This window comes from Megalops cyprinoides, chromosome 14, assembly GCF_013368585.1.
Source record: "Megalops cyprinoides isolate fMegCyp1 chromosome 14, fMegCyp1.pri, whole genome shotgun sequence".
Taxonomy (NCBI): domain Eukaryota; kingdom Metazoa; phylum Chordata; class Actinopteri; order Elopiformes; family Megalopidae; genus Megalops; species Megalops cyprinoides.
The window spans coordinates 29,416,435-29,439,949 of NC_050596.1; the positions used below are offsets into that span (position 1 = coordinate 29,416,435).

Below are 23,515 nucleotides of genomic sequence, written 5' to 3' on the forward strand. Positions count from 1 at the left end.
CCTGGCAGTTCTTCAGAACGACAGGCCAGCGGCTTATTTTGCTGGGAACATTGCTCCTGAAACCACAAGAACACACTGCCGCGATGTCAGAGGGCAAGGACACCTTTAATAGACTGCAGGCTTTTTACTGACTCCCTGAAACCTTAAACGCGTCCCCACTGATAATGGACTGTAAAAAGACAGAAGCAGACAAAGCATGAGAAGCTACATTCCACTTCCACATCGTCAACACGATGTCACGCTCAGACCAGGGACATTGCTCTGTTAAAGAGCACGTTTTTCGTTTAGCGCTGCCATTTTAAACTCTGTAAAAATTGCTTTCTGAACATTCCCAGTGAATATGGCTAGGGCAATTGCAATTATATAACAACGCTAAAAGTGTACTATACATGAACATTATGTCCAAAGTACTCATGAATGGTTGTAGATTAATTACCAGAGTTGTATTTTTGTTTTAGGTTGTTAGATAAAGAGGTTGATAACCTAAAGGCCACCTAGAAAGGATGCCTTTGAAATTAATATCATCTTTGCTTATCCTCAAATTATCCCGGAATATACTCGCTATGTGATATTAATTGTGGTTTAAACAAATTGACTTTATTCTGCCCGTTTAATCTTGGGGGTCAATTTAAATTCCTCCGGCTGTCTAACGCTTGACCAAATGTTGAAGGAACTACCACCCTGCATGCCTGCCAATGATGTCTTTCCTGCTGCTCTGTGCAGGAAATTGATTGATTTGTCTTTAAATTAAGCTTAGATTCTGCAGAAAGTCTATCCATTCGGAATGTTAACGGTGGGTATGCAGATGAGAGCATTAATTGCAAAGAGAGATCATCGTGTTAATATCCAGGCCTCACATTCGCCTCTCCCTTATCCTGCCTACCCAATCCCTTCCTTACCTCCCCCTGCCAAAGACGCATTTCAAATTAAGGTGATTTTAACCTTGGGTCACAGCACAGGTTGTTCACATATGAATACGGATAATTGTCTTAGTCTCATTCGGAGAGGCCGCCTAATAGACACATCGTGAGAGTGACGGAGAGGGAGTCAAACCGATGATAAAGAACTATGAAAAGGTGTAATTCTTCTATTTAAGCCATAAAAATCAGTGAAGCAGCTCTTTAATTTACCCATTGTTACAATTCAGCACAAATTTTGCACATTTGTGGCACTTTTTGCATAACTTCATCTAGCAAAATCTATTCACACCAAACAGAGATGGATTGAGTCATGCATGGCTGTTTAAGCCATCCAGAGTAAATGTAATAAATGTGCATGACCATAATGCTGAATTGCAGCTCAGTGTCTTAATCTCTTACGCTGTTCTCTTTATTTGTGACAACATATTAAGCCAAGCTTGGCAGCCAACCGGGTTTTGTGGCTCAAATCACACAGCGGCAACGTACTCAAAAATTCAGACTATTGCGCCTTCATCTAGGAAAATATCTCCCAAACTCATTTTTCTATGGAAATGGGAGCTGTCTGAATGCCGCTACATGCACCACACTTTGATCAACATCATAAAAAATAAGGATACGTGCTATACAACAGATGCCTGTGTTTTTTGTTCTAGCGCTTTCCGTTCATAAACGTCTGCTCTCAAGAAGGATCTCATTTTCTTGCAATCAGGAGACAGACAACCCTTTCACCTCTTAAACTTAATATTTTTTGGTTTTGACATGAATACGAAATGACACCACTTTTAACTGAAGCATGGCATAAATGTATTTTGGCTCATGCACATGACTAATATTCTCTTTTACAACCCGACATTCACATGCAGTCATTGTCTGTCTTGGTTTGTCCCCACAGCGCGTCCTGATTGCATTAACACAACTCGTTTAGAAAAGTGCATTTCACTGAGCAAAATGGCTGTGGTGTAAATGGATATCTGGAACGCTGTGAAACGCTGCACTGTGAATACTAGCTGCCACCCCACTGCGTATGGAAACTGTCCAGGAGCGGGCTGCGTTTGATAGTTATTTATAACCCTTCCCGCTGGGGCATCTGAAAGACAGTCATAGTTTTCAATCTGCGTGGTTATGAAGCCCCCAGCAAATTACATTTATGTGGGCAGAACGGTGACAAACAATTGGAGATGAAAGGAAAGACCTGGGCTTGGGTTAAGCGCTGCATCTGACGGAAAAAATCGCCAGCAGTCACCCAGCTGAGGTTAGAGCCTTGTCCGGGCGTTAATTGAGATGGGTAAAGCGAAGAGGGCGCCCCGAAAAGCAAACCTCGTCACCCAATTTTCAAAACCCACAGAAGTTTTTATTTGCACCGAGCGAAAAGGTACAGAGATTGATTTGTGGATTAGCCTGCTCTCTTTTTTTCAAGCCATTTAATAGAAATAATGTATGGAAGCAATCTGGCGACAGACATTTTGGAAAATCTATTTGAGATCATTTCGGCTGAAGCCCTGGCAGTTTGTCTTCCGAAGGGAGAGGAGCAAAGGATAATTGTCTTCAGTCTAGTAAAACACAGAATAACTGCCATCACACTTGAGTGAGCTTATAGCCAGCCAGTCCCAGGGCCTCTAGAAGATAGAGCAGTTAATGTTCCCTTTTATTTTAGAGGATATGTCACTTGTATCACAGATTTATACCATGATACAGCAATTTCGTCCAAACAGATGGATAATGGTGTCAAAGGAAAAAAAAAAGCCCTGTTGTTATTGAGTTCAGCGCAGATTGTTTAGATAGAGCCTCATATTGAAAAGCTCCTCTAGTACTTTTGCTCTTAATCTCCCTAATCTCGCTGGTATTAAATTTCATCATTTTTGTTTGAGGGTGGAAGATTTGCCCGTAATGGTTTCCTAATAGTGAACGCAGAAGATACAAATCGGAGGGCTCTGGTATGCAGCACTGCCATAAGCACTGCTGATTTATAGAGCTCTTTATGACAGAAAGGAAAATGATCTGCCTCAGGTATAAATCAGGTGAGGAGAAGGAAATTGAACTTAGATATCATCTTGTCAGACGCTTAATGCTCTTCCTCCTGTCACATTCGATAGGGCCAATTTGGAGAATCCTGCAGAGGTAAAAAGAAGACAATTAACAATGACAGTGTAGTAATAGATGAAGCTATAAAATGAACCTGCTGGCTCCAGGATGCTTTGTATGATTTCCACATGAGGTACTGTCAGGGGTGTGTATAAGTCCAAGCCAACCATTCCCCATTGCCAACCCATGATCCAGGGTAGTGTGTTGCTGTTAGCTTTTCCTGAGGATTTTTTTCCCTCTATATATGACTGGATTAACTTCACTGTTGTCATAACGGGAAAAAAAACTTAATCTTTTTTTTTTTTAGATTTTCATTGTGAAAACATTGAGCGTATGAAGGTGTTTGTTGTATGGGTAAACCTACAGTTCTGTCCCTCATCGATTTCCAATACCTGAGCCATTCACAGCGGCTTTATTGCCAACCCAGATGCAATCAATATTCAGGAAATATTTTTTCAGCGTTGCAGATATTATGTAAAGATGCCGCCGTGGCCGTTGATGCGCTTTAAATCGCTAAACCTTTTAAAAATGGGGTCAGAGGTTAAATGGGCTGAATAGCACTGTGAAATAGGACACACAGAACAACCGACTCTCCTCCAGAGGCGTTTCCAATGTCACCTCTTCATAACTGAAAAATAAAAAAAACTATAGCGGAGAGGAGGAGATTCCCACAGAAAGAGAAAACGGTACGATTGGAGGAGGGTAATCCAGGGTCTCTGTTTGCCGTCAGCTTATCAATAATTATCCCACATTATCAATACTGCTTTCAACATGGATTGTAATATTCATAACAGAAAGAGTCAAAGCCAATAGCAGAACGTGGAGAAAATTCTGACACGCTGAGAGCGGCCACGTCCTTGAAAGTGTTTTTTAGTACATGTGCTGGGTTCACTTCTTTTCTTCACCTCAACGCTTCTTTTCCTTGAATACTACTCTCATGGAGGCTACGGTTTCAGATGTACCAATGAAAACTAAGAGGGGGAATGTTGGCCCATGTGGTCCAGCGCAAGGAGTAGAAAACAACCCTCATCCTTTCCTACGATCCTGTTATCAAAATAAATCTGGCTGACAGAATCGTCCATTGGTAGCGAACTGCACGGTAATCGACCAGTGATCCCCTTTATTTTAAATTGGGTTCTCTTCTTTGCAAGTTCTTCTTCATTGCATGAATCTGCACTGCAGATAGACAGGGAGTCCCCATGCATACTCAGTCCAGCCTGTAGACTGGAGGCAAACTGCATTCAGACAGGACAAGAACAAGACGGGCCTCTTGACTTTAGGGTCTGGGGCCACATGGGTAGAATGGAGTCAGAGGGAGGCTTTACTCAGCACTCAATCCTAGGTCAGGTTGGCCCCATGCCGGACTGGCAAGGAAACAGGTCCGACAGGGCTCTGACAATTTTCATAGGTCCATACAGAGAGGGGGATGGCGGAAATGAGAGGAATGGTTTTGGGACTGCACAGGGAGGTCACACCGTCTTTACATCAGTACACCTCCCCGACGGCAGCGGTAAGGAGTTCAAATAGCGGGAATCAGGAAAAGGAGAAAAGCTCCGTCAAACGGGCCAATTGGGACAACTGTTGGTAATCGTTTGTGCTGATGCACTGTCATTATGTTTTGTCTCCATATTGACAAAAGTGAAAAAAAATATGATCACAATGACATGGCATTATTCACTTACCTCATGTTCATTTCTATACCTAGAGAAGCAATGTAACCATGTATGTAATGCAAAAAAAAGTGTGAAAATAGTCCAACGCTGCTGTTGCGGGAATCCGTTTCAAGCCTTTTGCTCGGATCTTGTATTCAGTTGCACATGTTCATATACTTGGTAAGAAAGGGGGGGGGGGAATTCTGGTTTGGCCCTGGTTTGGTTCTGCACCCAAACTGTGATTTGTAGTTTACAGTTGTAATTACATTCAAATGAGTGCATTCTTAGTGCTTGATGACCTTTTGTCAAATATATTACTGCCACTCAACTTTGTCTTGTGGCATTTAAAGACCATGCAGCCAAGAATTAATCGGCATAAACCAACCCATTGCCTAATGTAAGATGTCTCCGTCAGCTCTTGTATAAACCCTAAATTTGATTTTAATGCCCCACTGAAGGAGACAGAACTGCTAGAACGGCATGATGACTCTGATAATGATGCCGTTGTCAACATCCCATGGTGAACTCTAATATTCATAAAGCAAACTGGCCATGTAAATTGCCTCTGCGGCAACTGTTTTATCATACATATTGCATTATATATAAACTGTCTTTAACGTTCTGTCAGTTCGGATAGGCCGCAGGCTTGTTTAGGCCTAAGTAACACATTGTGTTTTTTTTTTTTTTTTTTTTAAATTCCAATTTTGAATTATCATCGCGCAAGACGGGAAAATATTGCGCCGTTTTGGTGCAGGCGTGTCGAAGACGGCGTTAAGAGGCTCTTTTGGGAAGGCGGAGGATTGCGAGGCGCCTATCCCTAAAGGCAATAAGGGGAGCAGTGACAAGGCGGGTGCTCTTGTCTATTTTACTTATTTTGTGCCTCTGTTTCATATTCCGCCAAAATAGCCAGGTTATTTTCCTCCAGGGTTCAGGAGGGCACGCTGTTTCATTTCTTCAGAAAATTGTTTCTCAGGATTTCAATCTTGGCTGCTAGATATGACAAAACACAATATCAAGAACACTTATGTTTTTTATCTGCCATATTTTCAGGGCATAAATAAAAGATCAGTATAAATTTGAGTCAAGTGCCCCCGGCACGTTCGTGTGAGAGATGGATTCGAAAAGAACTATGGACCTTGGGATTGCCCCGTTGTACATTTTCATACTGGATTCAGAATTACTACTGTGAAGGGGCCATGCACACCATTTGTCATCCTTGAAAATCAATTAGCGCCTTGCTGATAGCGTTAAGCAGATGGAATTCCTCTCTCTTGTCCGGACTCTCAGTGGCTGCAGGTCCTCTGAACCTTTTATTTATTTATGTTTCACTCCGCACCTGTCCTGATGTGCGTTTCGGATGAGATCTGTAACGTCACGGTGAATGACAGATTGTAGTCTTCCAAGAGATTGCAGGCCCTTTTCTGCAGAAAGGACATGCTGAGAAGTCACAATGATGGATCAACTTCACAGAATATTCCACTTTTTGCATATTAAACGCCGTGTACGGCGACATCGATTCCTGAAAATAATTTGAGGGTAAATATCACAGGCATCCGAGACATGCCTTGCCATGTGTGGCAGAGGACAAATAATGAATCCCTTTTTAAATTTCACGCACATTCTGTAGGACAATTTTGACTGTGTATGTTTTATGGAACAACAAGGTTATTTTTTTAACAGTTTTCAGAGGGGCAGGAGAAGATGGATTTGATGAAACCTGTATCATTTCTCCGTAAGATGTATTGCCTTGAATTTGTTTCTAATCTCACTCCATCTGTTCTCTCAGTGAAGAACTCTATAAAGGAGCCCTTTTGTATTGCGAACAAGAAAAACTGTCTGAAGTAAAAATTGCAAGGTTTACAATAATGGAATTTCAAAGCAGGTCAAATTATATTTTTTTTCTAGACAGTACAGTACCCAATGTCAAATAAGATAAATGTCATTTGGCAAAATAGCATAATGCTGACGGCAAACCATGTCACTGGGGTACAAGTGATTGAATGCAGACCCGTTACATTCACGGCTCAAAATATTTAACATGCACCTTACCGAGTTAAACAGTGATGCGTGCATTTGATTGACAATACAATTGCCTAAAAGGATTCAAACATCATCCTCTAAGCTACGTTTTTTTTTCCCCAGCTTTTTCACACTCTTCAGAGGTCAAACTCCAACAGAGCGTGGTGCAATTGGGCCGGTTTCTGTTCATGTCACATTGATGCATTACCAAGTGCAGAGGGTCACGTCTGTGTAAACATACATTATCAAATCCCAGAGAAAAATATCTGATGGTGACCCCTGCAGCTGCTGGCTGTGAACATAAGTAATAATAATAAAAAAAAAAAAAAAAACCAGCAACAACTTAAAAACGGTGTAAAACGGCTTGGCCTGTTGGACGGCAAGAGATGACACCCCTTTTTAGTAAATGAAGAGGGTCAAGCAATCAAGACTAGCCGGGGCTGCGTGTTAGCGCCATTATCTAACACTGTCCGAAATGATCAATGGGCTAAAATAAAATGATCACAAGCTAAAATAGCCTGGCTAATGAAAATGGAATGTGCCTTAACGCGTCCTTTTCACTGTCCCCCGGTGACACAAGCAGACAGGACAGTGACAGGGTGGCGGGCGGGCGATAAATCAGCCCGCTAACATGCCTAATACCTCATTTCTGCACAGGGACGCTCTTTCAGCCCGGAGTAAAAGGTTCAGTCATCTGTAGCGCGGGCGAGGATGAGGATTGACCTGCAATTAAAGTTTACCAATGTGTATACAGCGCCCTACCATAAGAATGCACGTACATCTGTGTGTTTATATCCCCCAGGTTGTGGAAAAAGAGAGTTTTTCAGCTGTAAAGGGAATGCTACGCAAGTGCGCTTGTGCACAGTTTGGCAAATGAAGTTGGCGCGAGAATGCACGGGGACATGCCGGATTCAATCGCCGCCCTTTTGAGCCGTCACTGCTCTAACTGAGAGGTGACAGCTCTCTTAATTGCGCCCCCATCTGCACCCTCGGCCACTCCCACTCCCAGCGTTTTGCGTGTCAGTGGCCACCTCCTGCACCCTCCTACTTTTATTTCCCTCTTTGTCCCTCCCACTGCACTTACCCACCTGCTCTCTGGGGGGGGGTGTGTGGAGGCAGGGTTAACAAGGCACAATGTGTGTGTGTTTTGGGAGGGGGGTGGGTGGTCCCACAGCGGTCACCCCACATATGGACCCCTTTTCACAAAAGCCCTTGGTCTGCATTTCAGCGGAACGGGAAAAGGTGCGCTTCAGCATCGCTGTAAAACGAGGAAGGGCAGAGGTCAAGTGCTTGGCTCTCTTCAGATCTGAGGATGCTCAGTCTTAAACGGCTGTCTTTCCACTACACAAAGCGGATATGCCAATGCCCACAGACGCAGCGACGTTCTCCGTCTCCCCCAGTAGAATTTCGGAAGTTGATACCATCCAAGTCACTTCACGTTTCCACTGATGTTGTGGTTCCTCCCCCCCCCTGCCAAACTGGCTCCCTAGAGGCCACTCCACTTCCTCTAATGGAGATTTCACTGCAAATGTGAAACCAGTCATCACACTGTGGAGCCTCTGTGCAGAGCTGTATTATATGATGTCATTTCCCTATACGGAAATGAACGCAATAGCTGAACATTGCCAGCATGAATAACAAACCAGCCATGTAGATCTGGAAAAAGTGGAAATTAAGAACACAGAGGGCAGTTTTACAACCTCCAAGGAGCATGTCATGCATACTATGAAGGAAACTGTTGTAGAAAAGTTTGCCGTTCACCAACCACAAAGCCTGCAGCCTAAATCATGAAAATATCTCATTTTATTTAATTTCATATGAGAACATCTAAAATATAAACACACAGGCACACGGGCTAGCATTTTCTTCGTACTGGTTTTCCTAGCAGGAATAAATAAAAGCACTTTTCGTGACATTCCTATTGCTGCGCCCTTACTGTGAAAACATCAGGCGGTCTTCAGTGTGTCACGAGTACCAGAAAATCCTGACAACACTTTCAGAAAAGGCACCATGTAATAACTGTTTTAAATATCTATAAATCATCAATATGTTTAACACACCTTTACCTCTGTAACAGTATATATATATATAAAAAAGACATTCCGTGAGATACAAACAAAAAAAATATATAGTACTTGTATGGCAAATTATTTTTTCTGCTATACTAAAAATGAAAAAGAAAAAAAGTCCTGTCTATTCTCGCAATCATTCTGTGTGAAATAACTTAGACGCTCCACTGCTCTGGTCATACTTGCATCATTCACAGAAGTGCTACTGCAGATTTATATGTATAGTTTTTTCATATACATGACATGTAAACTGGTAGACGACAAAGTGACATACAGCATTCTGCCATTAGTGAACTGAAAAGATATCCCTTTTACCTCCATGATACTTCCAACCTTTGGCTGTTCTACATTCTAGAATTGGCTCACTCACGTACAGCTTCATGATTAAACCGTGACCATGCTGGGAAAAAAATAATAAATGCAAGCAAATCAAGCAAGCGTTCACATTTCTGGACCAATCTGTGCTGAAATCTAAGGGCTCACTACTCGACTTCCATTGGGGACACGTCATGCTCCTCTTCGGTATTCTCAGAAGGGGTCTTGTCCGATTCCGGAGTTCCCGGTTCCTCCGTCGTTGGGTCCTCTGGTGCTGGCTGGGTCTGCTCTGGGTCGGGATCTGATCCGGCAGGGAAAGCCTCCTGCTTGCCGTTCTCTGCCGGATCAGAAGATTGACAATGCGTTCTGTGAGTGCTCCTCAGTGACTTTGCACTCGGGACACATTTATGACTAAAGCCCATTCTCTGAGCTCCCCAACTGCCCACAGCAAAGATGCAGCTGATCGCAGAGGTCTGATGACAGAACTTTAAATATGCCAAAATGGATCATCAAGTTTATTTCATCAGAAAGTATCAGTACCCATTTAATAAGCAGGCGTTAGGAGCGTGTTAATCAGAGAGGAAGCCAAAGCTTTAAAAACCGACCGAGCAAAATGCATTACCGGGGATCTCAATAAGAGAGATTAACCCTTCACCCCGCCCCAACCGAGCTTCACGTTCAGGGACACGGTTAAGCAACTGCCCCCTTCAAAGGATAGGAGGGCATGTTAGCTTCAGACAGCCCAGATGCTGCAGTTATGGGAGAGTGACAGTTATACTGGAGGAGGACTAACCGGAGCAGTTGGATGATTATGGAGATCAAGGAGTTAAACGGCTATCTGTAACATTAGGTAACTGGTAATTATCTGCCACATGCATGTATACGCAGACTTTTGACGCTACGGTGATCCAGCTAGCGAGTGCTAAAGCTTTGGGTAATCCTGGGATTGTAAGTATTTACTTCTTCAATGCCCCAATATCCAAAGAGTGGGATCAGGGTGTGCTGGTTTCTTTTAGGGGCCAGCAAAGTTATCTGAAAAAATAGACACAGAGGAAAGTAACACCAGTGACTGGACCTGTACACTTGATGTATGGAATATTAAAATCTACTCAAAGGTAGAACTCTGGTAGTCAGTTATATACACAGTAGGACCCTGGGCAAAGATGTAAATTGTTGCCATTGCACTGATTCAACAAGCAGAACATTTCTTTAAAAGTTAAGTTTAAGAGTGCCCTCATACAGTAGACTAGCTTGAAACTGACAATTTTTTTCCCCGATCAGACGAGCATTAGTATGTTGATATTGGAAAAAGCCAGTATTACTGAAATCCAGAAACGTAATTCCAACTCTTATTCCACAGATAAGCTTTAAAGTTTAGCTGAAGGAAAAGCGATTGGCTAAACTAAACATGTGACTGGTAGGGGCCTGCGAAGCATGGGGCAGTGCGAAGCCGGAACCTTCTTGCTGGTGACGGACACTGTGGAAACTGCGCTTTACTCCGAGGAGCTGTAGCTAAAGATACAGGTGACAGTGCTTTCTGAAGCCTGGGACCCTCCCTTCGCTTTCCCCAGCTATTCAAAAAGAGGCAGAAGGCAATGGATAGGTAAAAATTACAGTAAAACACACACACACACACACACACACACGTGCATGTATGCACATGTGGCACAGACACACACAAACACAAGTATAATGCCATGTTATAAGTATGTTAAATGTTATAACCAATTATAATGTCCTACAATAAATATGTTAACATTACTGCAATCCTAAAATTAGATTTGGAAAAATGTATTATTAAAGACACTCTGCTACAAAGTAAATGACATGACGAAATGCCACAACACAAAATTATTTGGAAATAGTTTAAAAAAAAAAAAAAGTTTTTTTTTTTTTTTTTTTTTTAAACACCATTTTGACCATTAATAGGACTGTTCATTTTGTAGTCAAGCTCCATACCTATTCTATGCGTTAATATCATTTTCATTAATACATTCACTACCCTGATGGGTGGACTACAGGCATGCAGTGCATGATGGGTAGTGCGGTACCTGTAGGAGAGGGGGCGTCGTGGGGCTCGGGCACGGGAGAGAGGGCTGAGAGGGGCATCTCAGAGCGCACCTTCCTCTCGAAGCTGAATTCTGGGAGTCGGGGCGCCTGGGGGCGCGTCTTCCTCGCGGGGTTCAGGAAATAACAGTACGCACATCTGAAGGCTGAGACAGGGGCGTCGTAAAACACCGCGCTCAGGAAAACACGCGGTCATCTGAATCATTGTCATACATTTTTATACGGACGGCCAGATTAATATATATGAAAATGAAAGCAATGATATTCTGAAAAAAATCCATCACAGATGCATAAACGCATCAGATCGATGGGCCGCCCTTATTAACATATTCAATCTAGACAGACTTCTTTTGCTTACACAGGCTGGTGGTGCCAGCAGATTTTAAGAGCCTTATGATATAGTGAACTGCCGAACACTAGAGGGCAAATGAAGGAACAGTGTTTGATGGAAGCTGACAGAGGGAGCTGTGTTTCTCTAAATCTTACCAACGTATTCAAATTCCTCCTTTAACGCCATGCCGTTATGGGAAAAGCACTGCTGGCATATAAGGGCATATCTAAATAAAAAGAGAGGAAGAAAAAAAAAAAACACAGAATGAACAAGGCTGAGAATAGTGCTTAACCTTTTGATATAGTCTATGAGCAGCCTAGGTAAGACATACAATTCAGACAACACACTTCAGCTGATATAAAAAAAGATGATGCAGCATAATTAACTCCTAAAGAAGACAGCATCACGGATGGCACAGGTTTACAGGCAGTAACAAAAAAGGGGCTTTTTTTAGGGGGCGGCGGTTTACCTGTTCTGAGGTCCGTCCCCCACCAGGTACTCGATGACTCTGTCCATGGCGCCTCTGTCCCGTGGGAGGATGGGTCTGGCAAGGGGTGGGCCTGGAGGGTGGGTTCCTGTCACGCACAGCGGTGGCGCGGGGAACACGGTCAGGGTTAAACGGCTTCCTCCCGCCTCCGGAATACAAATCACCGCCTCGCCGAGCAAGGCGAAGCGTACCCACGACCGCGGCTGCGACCATCAATCGACCGCTCGTGAGAGGAGCGGTGACGAATGCGGCAAGATGGGACGAATTTTTAATAACCGCTCATATCCGCACGTCCCTCAAAAACCACATGCGGGGGGAGGCAGGGCCCCGCTGTTCGGGCTGGCGGTAATTAATATGATTAAACATCAAGAGCGATCATCGCAAGAAGAAGCGGTCATCTCTGTGAAGCTTGGCAAGGCCTCGGCTACCTGCTGCTTATTAATTTACCAACATATGGAAGCGCCGTGGTGACTGGATCAAATTGTTTCTCACTTTCGGTTTCTAATGGAAGCCGTTTGGCAACATTTCACAAAAACAAAAGTGTGAGTACAAACATTAAACACGGAAATTGCTCCGGGCCGAGCGGCGTCATTTAATTCGGTTTCCCAGCATCCAACAGGGCCATTCAGACCCAGGAAAAATTGCACGTCTGCTTCATTAATCACAATTGAGACGCTCACAGATCTTACAAACCCACTCTGTACGACAAAACTATTCTCACAGTTGATACTCTGCAGCGCAATTAGACTGTGTCTCACCCAGATCATTAACAAAAGACCCAAAACATGCTCCTTCAGGAACCAGCGTCTCCTTCAGGAACCAACATCTCCCAACATTCACAGCGCGCTTCAATAATGACTGCGCCCCCCCCCCCCCCCCATAACCATTTTCATACATGAATAAAAAATACAGCACTTAGGAGTCTGCAAAGACCTGCATGGCTATTGATCTAGTGAACCCTGACAGGAAAATAAAGCTCAATGCATCTCAAGCAGCATTAAACGTACTTGAATACTTGAACTCTAATTTAAAAGGCAACAAGATGAAGCAGAAATCACAATGCCCTGCCAAGCTGCAAATATTCACTACGAGGCAGTCCTTGATAAGTGGGAAGATACCCACCTGTATGAAACGTATAGAATTGGAACTGGAAAATACCATATACATAAATATTGAGTGTAATCAAGAGAAATGGAAGTTGGTGGGTGGCTGTATATTTACTAGCATTGAAATGTGGGCAACAGCTGGTTATTTCTTCTATAAAGAAGCTGCAAAGCGTACTGGACAAGGATGGATATTAACAGAATGAAAACTGCAGATACACAAGAAGTAACAAACTTCACATAGAAATGTATGCATAACATAAATATATCATATACCTTGACCTTTGACCCCTGACCTTTGTTATCTGAACCTTCTGTAAAATCTACGGCTGTCAGAACCAGTTTTGAATGACATTTATATCAAGTGTCATTGGAACCCGTGTGTAATTTTCCCATACTGAAGAAGGAAACTACAGCACTGAAAGACAACCACAAAAGGATTGAAGCACATATTGAAACCAATGCCCTCACTGACTTCATTGGTGGGGTATAAAATCACAGAAAGCTTGACCACCACTCCATATTCTGTTCTCCACTGTAGTACTGACTGACCCCGAATGACTGCCCCATTGCCTTGGCTGAATTTACATCATACTCCATGTTGTTGTTCCAACCAGTGCATCATGTGCATAGCACATGAAAAAAAACAGCTAACTGAGCATAAGATTAAGCCCTTGTGCTGTTGGAAGAATGCACATAAGCTGTTCAGAAGCGCTTGGGAGGATTACTCTAGTGTAACTCTACACATCTGAAGCACAGCTTTCAACATGGAAAGTAGCCTGAGAACATAAGGAGCCTTCATTACTCTGCATTACTACACATTGTGACACAGCCACTCAGGCCATACAACTGCTACTGGCTGACACAAGACATGAGAAGTCAACAATTTAACAACCTTGTTGGTTAGCACCCGGTTATTGTTGTACATTAGCTTTGATAGTAATGCCACGTATCACTTGGTTCACTCACTCTTTCCACTAAGAAACAGACTATAGCTTCCTAGTTTATCAACACCTTGCTGCTCTTAATGTCTGCACAATATTCCTTGAGAGTGATAAAAACCACAAGGCCCCGTTCGCCAATCTGAGAGTAACCGAACGCAGATAAGCACATGGGCAAGTTATGCTAGTTTTCAGGAAAGAGCATCAGTAATGTCGTACTGCCGGAGGGCCCGAATCCCTCATGATTGTGTGGTCCCCCCCTTGCAGACGCCTCACTCACCCGATCCGGGAGTGCCGGGGGTGGCAGGCCTCCTCATCAGGCTCTGCTGAGCGGCCGCAGCGCTCACGCCCCTCTCCGGGGGGCCGCCGGGGGCTGAGTGGGGCAGGGGGCCTAAGGGCGTGGTGCCGGGGGCCACTGGGGTGCGGGAAGCTGTGCTGACAGGGGTCCCCATGACAGGAGCCCGTGGGGCAACATTGCGCTGACGAAGTTCTAACAAAGGCAAAAGGGAAAGAAACATAAATGCATACTTACATGCACACACTCACACATCCATTATATTACACATACATATGTATATATACATATACCCTTAGTGACTCACTCACTTTATTAGGTACACCTGTACACCTGATCTAATCTAAATCTAATCTAATCTAATCAGCCAATCGTCTGGCAGCAACTCAATGCATAAAATCAGGAAGACACTTCATAGTATATATATAGTGTGTATATAAACACATACATACATACATACACACGTAATTTATTTACACATACAGTGAGCCTGCCAAATGAGGAAAAATTCTCAAATTAAAAAAAAAAAAGATTGTGTGTCATTTTTAATCATACCTGTAAACACATTTAATTTCAATGTCTGATATTTCAAAATAAATAAAAATAAAGACATCAACTAATTTTGTTACAGGAAAAAAGTACTGACAAAATTTACTGTCAAAATCATTTGGAACACTTTTCTAGCTATCAAAGTGCAATATCTCCATCAATTCTCCATCTCCATCAGAATATTGCACCGAGAATGCTCATGTTTTTCATGGGAAATACTAAGTTCTGTCTTAACCTCAAATCAACATTATGCAGTGCAATCACAACTTACACTGCCAGCTTGTGCTTTGATTTAAAACCAAATCAAAATTCTGGCAAACATCCTCGTCCAAAAAAACAACTGGGAACCAAAACAAGACGTACTGCAATGGGTTTTTCATTTTTACAAAAAAGTAATTCCAGCATTTTAAGCATTAGGTGTTTGCGTTTTCCATTCTAATGAAGATTTTCACAGTGTGCATGTACTCTAAATTCCCAGGTAATCAACAAAATCAAACAACAAACAAACAGTTGCAGAGGCCTTCAATTGGTTCAGCTCCATCTTCTATTCTACTGAGCCAGTTGGTGGCAAAGACCAGCTTATTAACGTTTTAAGGAGAGAATGTTGCATTTTTCTTTTGCATGCTGCGATGAGAGCGAGGGAACGAGCAACTAAACACTCTAAATGAATCAGCCTAACCGTCCACTTTGTAATGGTGGCTGCTAGCTAAAGTAGCGGGAATCACTAATTGCACACAAAGCTCATCTCACCACAACCTCTGCACTTGCAAAGGAACACAGGACGTAGCAATTCTGTTATAAAGGTGTATTTACGCTCATATCTAAGGTGTATACATAAACTGATGTTGACACTAATACTGTGTTATTTTTATGCCAACATCACTTATGTATAAACCTTCTCCAAATAAGCATGTGTACACACACACAGACATTTGATTTTTTCTTTGTAGACAATGAAATGCTCATTTTCTTGTGCATTGGAGGGCTGTATTTGCTTCACCCTGAGTCTATGGTGGTGATAGGAGCCTAAGGTACAAATGGCAACTTCAAAAAGGGTGAAAGGGGGGAAAAAGGTAGAAAACTGTTTAGCGAAACACTTGCCTTGGCCTGGTCTGGGAGTCATCTGGGGCATAACTGGCGTGGAGTCCTGCTCCATCTCGGAAGTAACAGGCAAGCATTTCAGACGGCGGCTCATTCTGGCACATTTACCCATCAGCATGTTCATCCATTTGATTTAAAGGCGAAGACTTACAACTTTTTTCTTTGACTCCGGATCAAATCTTTCCAGGATCATTTTAGCGGTTTTATAGGTTTCTGTCTCCATGACCTCTTCAAGCTTAAAGACAAAGTACACAGAGTAACATCACCAGGGATCCTTTTTTAACACAGAACAAAATATACCTAAATGTAAAAAAAAAAAAATAAAATAAATAAATAAATAAGTTTCATGCTGACTCTAGCAGATTTGATTGGCTGAAAGAGACAGCATCCAGTTAAAATGGCAACATCAAAACATGGACACCCATAGAGAAATTTATAATAATCAGAAATGAACAAGGTGAGAGACTGAAAGGACTGATAAAAGAAAAAAATAGCTCTGTATATAGCAGTTACTCATTTATGAATGTGTTGAAAAGATACTGTAAAAATACATAAGTGTGAGACAGATGTAGGTTTAAAAAAAAACTGCCCGTATAACCACAATGTCCACTCAAATGTTCTCCTTAAAAGTGTACTTAAGTTTGACTTTTTATTTTGGTGGACTGTGTTACTCGATCAACATACTGACTATCAGGCATCAAGACATCAATTTGCAATCGAAACTGTAACAACAGATGAACACAGAAACGCCAGCAATCTGCAGCACCTTTTTTTCCCCTGTCACCCTGCCATGATCATAGAGCCATATAAAATCCTGATACCAAGCGAAACAAAACCAGGAAAATGCAAATGTATGGAAACTAATTCACTAAAACTGAACTGTAACTGTCCTCTCTCATGTCCTGATGCAGAGGGAGTGACTGGTATCTCAGCTCACGCTGGTCTGTCAACACCTGGAGTCCGAACTCTGACCCTCACTGACTGCGGAGAGAGTAAACTGAACATAAAGCACTTACAAAACAATATATATCCGTACTGTTGTATGTTCTCATGTGTTTTGCTCCATTCGCAGTGGTAACTGGCCCATACTGCATCCAGTTGGAACCAATCAAAATGGCTGAAATCAGGAATCAACCTTTTTTTTTTTTTAATAAATCTGATTGACTGAAATAAAACAGTGTCTAGGCATTTTAAACCTACAGTACTGAAAATAGCTAGCTAGCTACCTTCGCACTGCACGTAGCTAATCCAATTGTTATAAAAAAAAGAACAATAAAACAAGGACAATTAATGCTTCTGTTTCTTCCATGTGGTGCATGTGTCATAGCTTCCATTATATCAATGTCATCCCTATGTGTGAGGCTGCTTTGGTAATTAGTACAATAATTAATTGTGCACCGCTGAACACAACTGCGCACTGTATTACATGCAGAAAGTGAGCTCAAAATAATTTTCACGAGGGGGTTGCATTTAAACAGCATTAACAAAGGAATGATTCTGCCCCAGCGGTTTTGCTTACTATATGCAGTTGATGTTTATATCAGTATTTCTTAAGGGATGTGGGCTGTATTGCATTTACAAATGAGAAATCATGGTTTGTATTTAAATACAGTGTTTTGCACAAGCATTTGCCTACTGTATTCAAATTATTTTCCATGGGTGTTTTGTATTTTCAAATAAAGTACGATTACCATTTTGCCTACTCCTAGCAGTAATGTAAATGTAAAGACAGTGAAATTCCTTTTTATTTGTAGCACTGTTTATTTAATGGCATACACAGACCATGTGTGCAAAGAAAAACACTAACTCCTCGGTCCATTTGATCACAATAAACACGCCTACTTCTGCTTGGCTCACAATGAGTACAATGTCAGAAAGGAAGATGACTGGTACAGGTATTACAATACCTGGGGGGGGGACACAGAGGTGACAACAGCCCAGAGCTGGCTAGCATGAGCACAACACTTTTTTGGAGTAACAGTGTAATTTTGGGTGTCAGTGGTCACTGATTGAAGGGTATGGATTTGGTGAGTTGATGGTTGATGGGTTGACTAGTTAAGTGATCACCTTCCCAAGTGAGCTGCATTCTTTTATGTTTAGTGTTTTCAAGAGAAAACAAAGTAACACTATTACTACTCATTATTATTATTATTAATGCATCTTAAACCATAAGCTGTTTCAGGGTGGTATTTGTACCTGATCTATAGTAAATGTTTGCTTGGTGTGACAAGGAGTATTAAAATTCTGATCAAGCGTTTGTTCATTTTTTGCGTTTTGACCAGTTGACAGGAGAATTCAACGTTTCTGTGAAATCTCTCCACTTCCTTTGGTCCCATAAGAAGGAAAACACAACCTTATGCGTTTTTTTCCTGCAAATTAAATTCTCAAATCTCAGCATGAATAACAAATCCCTTGGTTTATCTGCACCTTAGTTTGTACTGGGGGAGAAAAACATCACTGCAATGCCAGAAGTGTTCAGTTAGAAATTAAGAATCTGCAAGCTAGGAAAATATCTACAAACCATAATGGTTTTTAATTTCGCTTAACAGCTTTATTTCAAAGCAACACCAAATATTGCTAATTGTTTATATTATAATGAGAAGAATAATTACATGCACCAACTTCGATAATGGAATGTGTGAAAATCCATCAGCCATAATTATTGGAAGTTATTAGACATGACAGTAAATGACAAGCAATTTCTCAGATTTATTTCCTCTCAGCACTTAATGCTATTAATTTAAAGAAGGTCGTTAGCAGAGTGCTTTACGGAATAAAGTCTCTTTGCCAATTAACCGCTGTCTGCATTGATTTTAGATTATTTATTAGCAGTAGCAATTAGCTTGCTGCAAAGAGCTGCAAAAACTCAATAAAGGCAATAGGAGGCATGAAACTTCCTGTAATGGCTTATAACAGTCCCTATCTCTTGTGTTACTGCTCATAGCACTGCTGAGGGGGGAATTTGTAGTGCCCTACAGAGAGAAATTAGGCACAGTTAAACATGAGTTACTTGCTAATGGATCTAAGAGGTTATGACACACATGAACAGTGCAAGGATTCCTGACAAGTCTAAAAGGTTACCACTATTATAAGTCGCTCATGGAAATTAGTAAGTGTTAAGGGTTATTTTAACTCGGTTACCAAGATATTAATGGGATGCAAGGCCAGATACAGTAAATGTAAAATGTCATTTTAGCTCTTTGTATTTTACATTATGACCCATGTCATTCAGACCATAAAAAAAGAGTCAAATTTCATCAATACACAAATGCCAGACATAAATGTTAAGGTTACACTTACAATTTTTCTTTTTTGGGATTTCAGATCTTCTAATTTTTCATCTAGAAAAAAAAAAAACACAGGAACACATAACTTAGGTGTGAAAACCAAACACGACCAAGCCTTATACTGTGTTTTTTTCTTTAACCATTGCAAATTTTTACAACGTTGAGCAATAAAGGCAGCCTTCAACTTCAAAAAAAGAGAATCAAAATCCAAACAGAAAAAAATAAACCCTTACTGTTTCTTTCTGTTCGCTTTGAAAAAAGAGAAATCATCAACTTCCTCGTAAACCACACTCTGTGGAAAAGAAAATTACAAAAGGTAGAACACAACAAAAAAGCCTACACCCTCGGCGACAAACCAGCCATCACTGTTGTACTACAGTGAAAACGACATTTCATCCACGACATGCACACGAACATGTGCCCACAGGATCATGCATGAGAAAAATGCGGAGCGAGGAGCACTTACAGTACTGGAAATATGAAAAACGGCAGGGCCAGTATTAGCCGGCCCGTCCATTGCTCAGGGAGGTACCAAAAATACACAACTATAAAGGTGAGCAAGTAGAGCAGGGACGAGTACAGCAGCAGTCTTCCCACCCACAACTTCAAAAGTCTTTGATTCTTCTCCCTGAACTCCTCAAGAGTCTGTATGTCCTATGAACACAAAATATTGCATAATTACAGAGGGATGCAGTATCAAAACAATGGTGTATTACAAGAACCAATCACAGATGGACACATTACACTTGTGATGGTGTATTACAGGGACTACCTTTGATTGAGTTACACTACATACGTCAACAAATCTCACGTGTTTGGTATATCAGCAACTGTACGCTGTTAACATAGGAGATAATCATGCTGAATACAAGAAACATGTGAACAGGAAAATAAAATGGAGCTGTACAAACACAGCAACACAGAACGATGGTCATTTGATCATTTGACAAATCATACAACAGCCAGGCTTTTCTTCTGGGAAACTTTCCACAAAGCCTGACCATATACTCAAAAGGTAACTTGAAAGCTGTGATTGACACCCCCCCCCCAGCTTATTTATACTTTTTAATAACTGTCAGAGGGAATGCCAACCCTTTTCTGCGTTGTGTAATCTCCTCCCAAAGATATCTGAAGGAGAGTATTATTTGGACCCGCCTGCTGCCGGCTGTACGGGGTACGCTGGCATAGGACAGTGAACATGTGTGTCTGTCACTCTCGGCTTCATGCTGAATGATGGCCCTCACTCCGTCGGAACCCAAGCCAGAGGCTCCCCGTGAAACCAACACCCCTGTTCACTGAAGTGCAGCATCCAAAAATACACTTCCTCCTCTGTGATTGACACTACCTCTGTTTCTGTCGCCATAAGGTGACCCTAGTGGTTCATTACCTCTGAAGGTTGCATAAGTTGTTTTAATCTAGTGAAAAAAACTTTAATAAATAAACAATAAAGCATTTACCTTCTCTATGCCTTCCAAAATATCTACAGTGGATGGTTTGGCCTGTTTAAAAGACAAAGAAAACAGGGGAACACATACTTCTTTGCATCTTTGAAACACATAGTACAATCAAGTAAATAAATGCCTGCTTTTTCTTCAGCACATATTTCAATGTTAAGCACATTAATCAGTTGCATTCATTCAGGTGAAATTTCCATTGCATAATAAAACCTGCATTCAAATTTACAACCAACTCCCATTCTCTATAGTACTCTATAAAAGCACATATAGAAACAATACAGTTTCCAAAAAGACTAATGGTAGGATAAAGGGGGGTAAAAACTGAGTTCTTTCAACCAAACTTCCAATGAAATCCAGTGAAATACTGTTCATGTTTCCATGATTTATCCATTTCAGTGTTTTTTTAAACAGCTTAATGTCTTCTGTCTTGGTCACCACAATTTATGATATTAAAAAAGACCAATTAATGCCAATTTATCAAAGAGTATCATATTGAGAATGTAAGTTATGGCACCATATAGGAAACTTGAATTTCAAAAAAGGGATCAAATTTTATTTGACCAAAACATATTCCAGCCCTGGCAAGATAAAGGTGAGAGCAGACAAATTAACTAAATATCTGTCAGCTCTGTTATATTTCACTGGGCATTTTTGAAGCATTTTAAATAACAGCAGAGAATAAACACTGAGCGAAAAGGCCAAGTTAAAATGCAACCAGTCAGTGGTGCTCAAACACAGAAAGCTGACACCAGACCAGTGCAAGATCACTTCAGGACTTACATTACATAAAAAACAGCTATGCAATACCACCCACAGATTCTGTGCGCTTAAAGCAAAGTCTGGATACTATTTCATAAATCCCTAAGCACTCCACAGCTCACCAGCTGGAACATGCGACAATCTGATCTGAGGTCACCCAAATCTGATTTTCCGTCAGTTCTATCTAGTTGTGTAACTTGGTAAAATGTAATATAATTTAAAGTATGTAAAAAAAAAATTCAGAGTTGCTATGGGTATGGATATCTTCTAAGCAAAAATGCAGATGTAATCTTTGCAAACATGGTCTAAAGTACATTAATCAATCAGACTGTCTTCATTTTTTTTTGTAATTTATGCTTGAATGCCACACTGATAACCTGAGCAGAACAGGCAAGCATAAGTGTGCAGACCACGTCTTCCCACTGAGTGAACATCCATACATACCCTCCACCGGGAGAAAATAGCCCCCATCTCTCAATTATGCAGTCCAGTTCCCTCTTCGAGATGCTCACTTATGTTGCAACCAAGAAAACCGTCTTTTCACCTGTTGACACACATGTATGTTCAGCTATGTCAACACCAGGCTGTGGCCACCTCACTGCAATGTGGATTCTCTAACTCACGCAAACCTTCAACAGGCTTGAATACATCTGCCAAGTCCTATAATGGCAAGCATGCCTGTCAATATTACACACTGCACTGCACAGGGGATAGAGTATGACCTTAACATTCAATAAAACGCTTTGCATTTCACACATTCCTTCACGTGTGACAGCAAGACAAGGTTAAATCGCTCCCCGTCCTAACATTTTACCGACAAACATTTTCACGGCTAACGTTATCTACCTTGGCAGCTAGGCTGGCTACCCTATCTCTATCAGGGTAAGTCCTTCCCCAAATAGCGCGGATAATTACCGAGCTGACGGTCCAACTGTCACAAATGAGGACAACTAAGCCCACTTAAAACAGTCAAAATGAAGTGACGACAGGATTGGATTTCTAAACCTCCACTATATTCTCCTACATTACAACGCACTGCAAAGGGCAGCCAGGTAAAGCTACCTTTACCTGGAATAAAACTGACGCTCATCGTGCTATCTAGCGAGCAAAGACCAACTACACCCAAATAAATGCAAACACCTGGCTGACTAACTATCCATAACCCGTTAGCTACATCAGACTAAAACGAGTTAGCTAAACTTATAGAGGTAATTGTGAATGAGCTCTACGGAAAATCGCCAACTAACATTAGATTAACTGTATCAAACTTTTTAATGGGACTAGCTCGATAATTTGGTCGAGTAATAAACCAACTTAAATTTCAACCATCCCAAACTGGCAATCCGGGTAAATTAGATAACTTGCCACTCTACTGCCACAAAACTATAGACATTTAAGTCTAACGATGTCTTAACGTTAGTCTGTTAACGTTTTCAAACTTTGGTCCTTTTACTTTCGAACTTAAACTTAACTTGTTGACTTTCTAACTAGTTAGTTAACTTGGCAAACTAGTCTAGCTAGTCTAGTTACAGATGTCATATTCTAGTAAGACGTATACATCAAGTCGTTTGAATTATCCAGTGACTAGCAACAGTTTCGGACACTTAGCTACAGTTTCTGAAATCAAAACACAAAAAATTACAAAGTGCTCGAACAGCAGTGATACACAGTAAGTTAGCTTGCTAGCTAACAAGCTAGCTAAAGCGTTAGCTAACATATATTGGCCCAACATTGCGTACATTAAATTAACCTGAATCAGATCATATTTCACCCCTTGAATATCGAAGTTAATTCCAACAACCATTCAGTGACGTTATTCAAAATTTTGGCATAACTCCCAAGCCATTTACCTGCAAAGACGTCCAGCTCAGCCCCACCGTTATGAACGCTTGGGTCGGCCCCCTTCTGTGTTACATTACCCATAATCCTCTGCAAAAGGAAGTTTCCTACGTCTGGCCTCATCACGTGACATGGGTTTCTCGAGTTTGTGTGAAACGCGGGAAAGATTTGCTTCGATGTCATGGCTTTGTAGAGCCCTGCAGTGGCACACCTTCTCAGTTTGAAAAGGCTACAGTCTGTAG

General features: G+C 41.5%; 1 protein-coding gene across 3 annotated transcripts; it reads right to left on the reverse strand.

Moving 5' to 3' along the window:
* Nucleotides 1-8,863: 8,863 nt before the first annotated feature.
* Nucleotides 8,864-23,355, reverse strand: lnpa (limb and neural patterns a). 3 transcript variants are annotated; one of them, XR_005005444.1, is made up of 14 exons: nt 23,285-23,355; nt 21,879-21,978; nt 20,676-20,717; nt 19,685-19,872; nt 19,452-19,510; nt 19,232-19,272; nt 16,083-16,166; nt 15,932-15,986; nt 14,267-14,476; nt 11,925-12,030; nt 11,611-11,681; nt 11,109-11,270; nt 10,018-10,089; nt 9,319-9,394 (listed from the first exon to the last, which is right to left on the reverse strand). XR_005005444.1 is itself a non-coding variant. In XM_036545151.1 (13 exons), the coding sequence occupies exons 2-13, from the start codon at nt 21,903-21,905 to the stop codon at nt 9,225-9,227; spliced, it is 1,215 nt and encodes a 404-aa protein (XP_036401044.1). In that variant the 5' UTR covers nt 21,906-21,978; nt 23,285-23,355; the 3' UTR covers nt 8,864-9,224. The 3 variants fall into 3 exon arrangements, 2 of the variants coding, with proteins under 2 accessions (XP_036401044.1, XP_036401045.1); XM_036545151.1 differs by lacking the exon at nt 10,018-10,089 and having other exon boundaries at nt 8,864-9,394; XM_036545152.1 differs by lacking the exons at nt 10,018-10,089; nt 19,452-19,510; nt 20,676-20,717; nt 21,879-21,978; nt 23,285-23,355 and having other exon boundaries at nt 8,864-9,394; nt 19,685-19,708.
* Nucleotides 23,356-23,515: the final 160 nt, after the last annotated feature.

Coding starts and splice junctions, on each gene's coding strand:
- lnpa (XM_036545151.1), bottom strand. CDS start 21,905: ATGGGGGCTATTTTCTCCCGGTGGAGG. Junction 19,511..19,684: donor TTTTTCATATTTCCAGTACT/GTAAGTGCTCCT, acceptor TCTTTTCCACAG/AGTGTGGTTTACGAGGAAGT. Junction 9,395..11,108: donor CGACGCCCCCTCTCCTACAG/GTACCGCACTAC, acceptor CTGATCCGGCAG/AGAACGGCAAGCAGGAGGCT.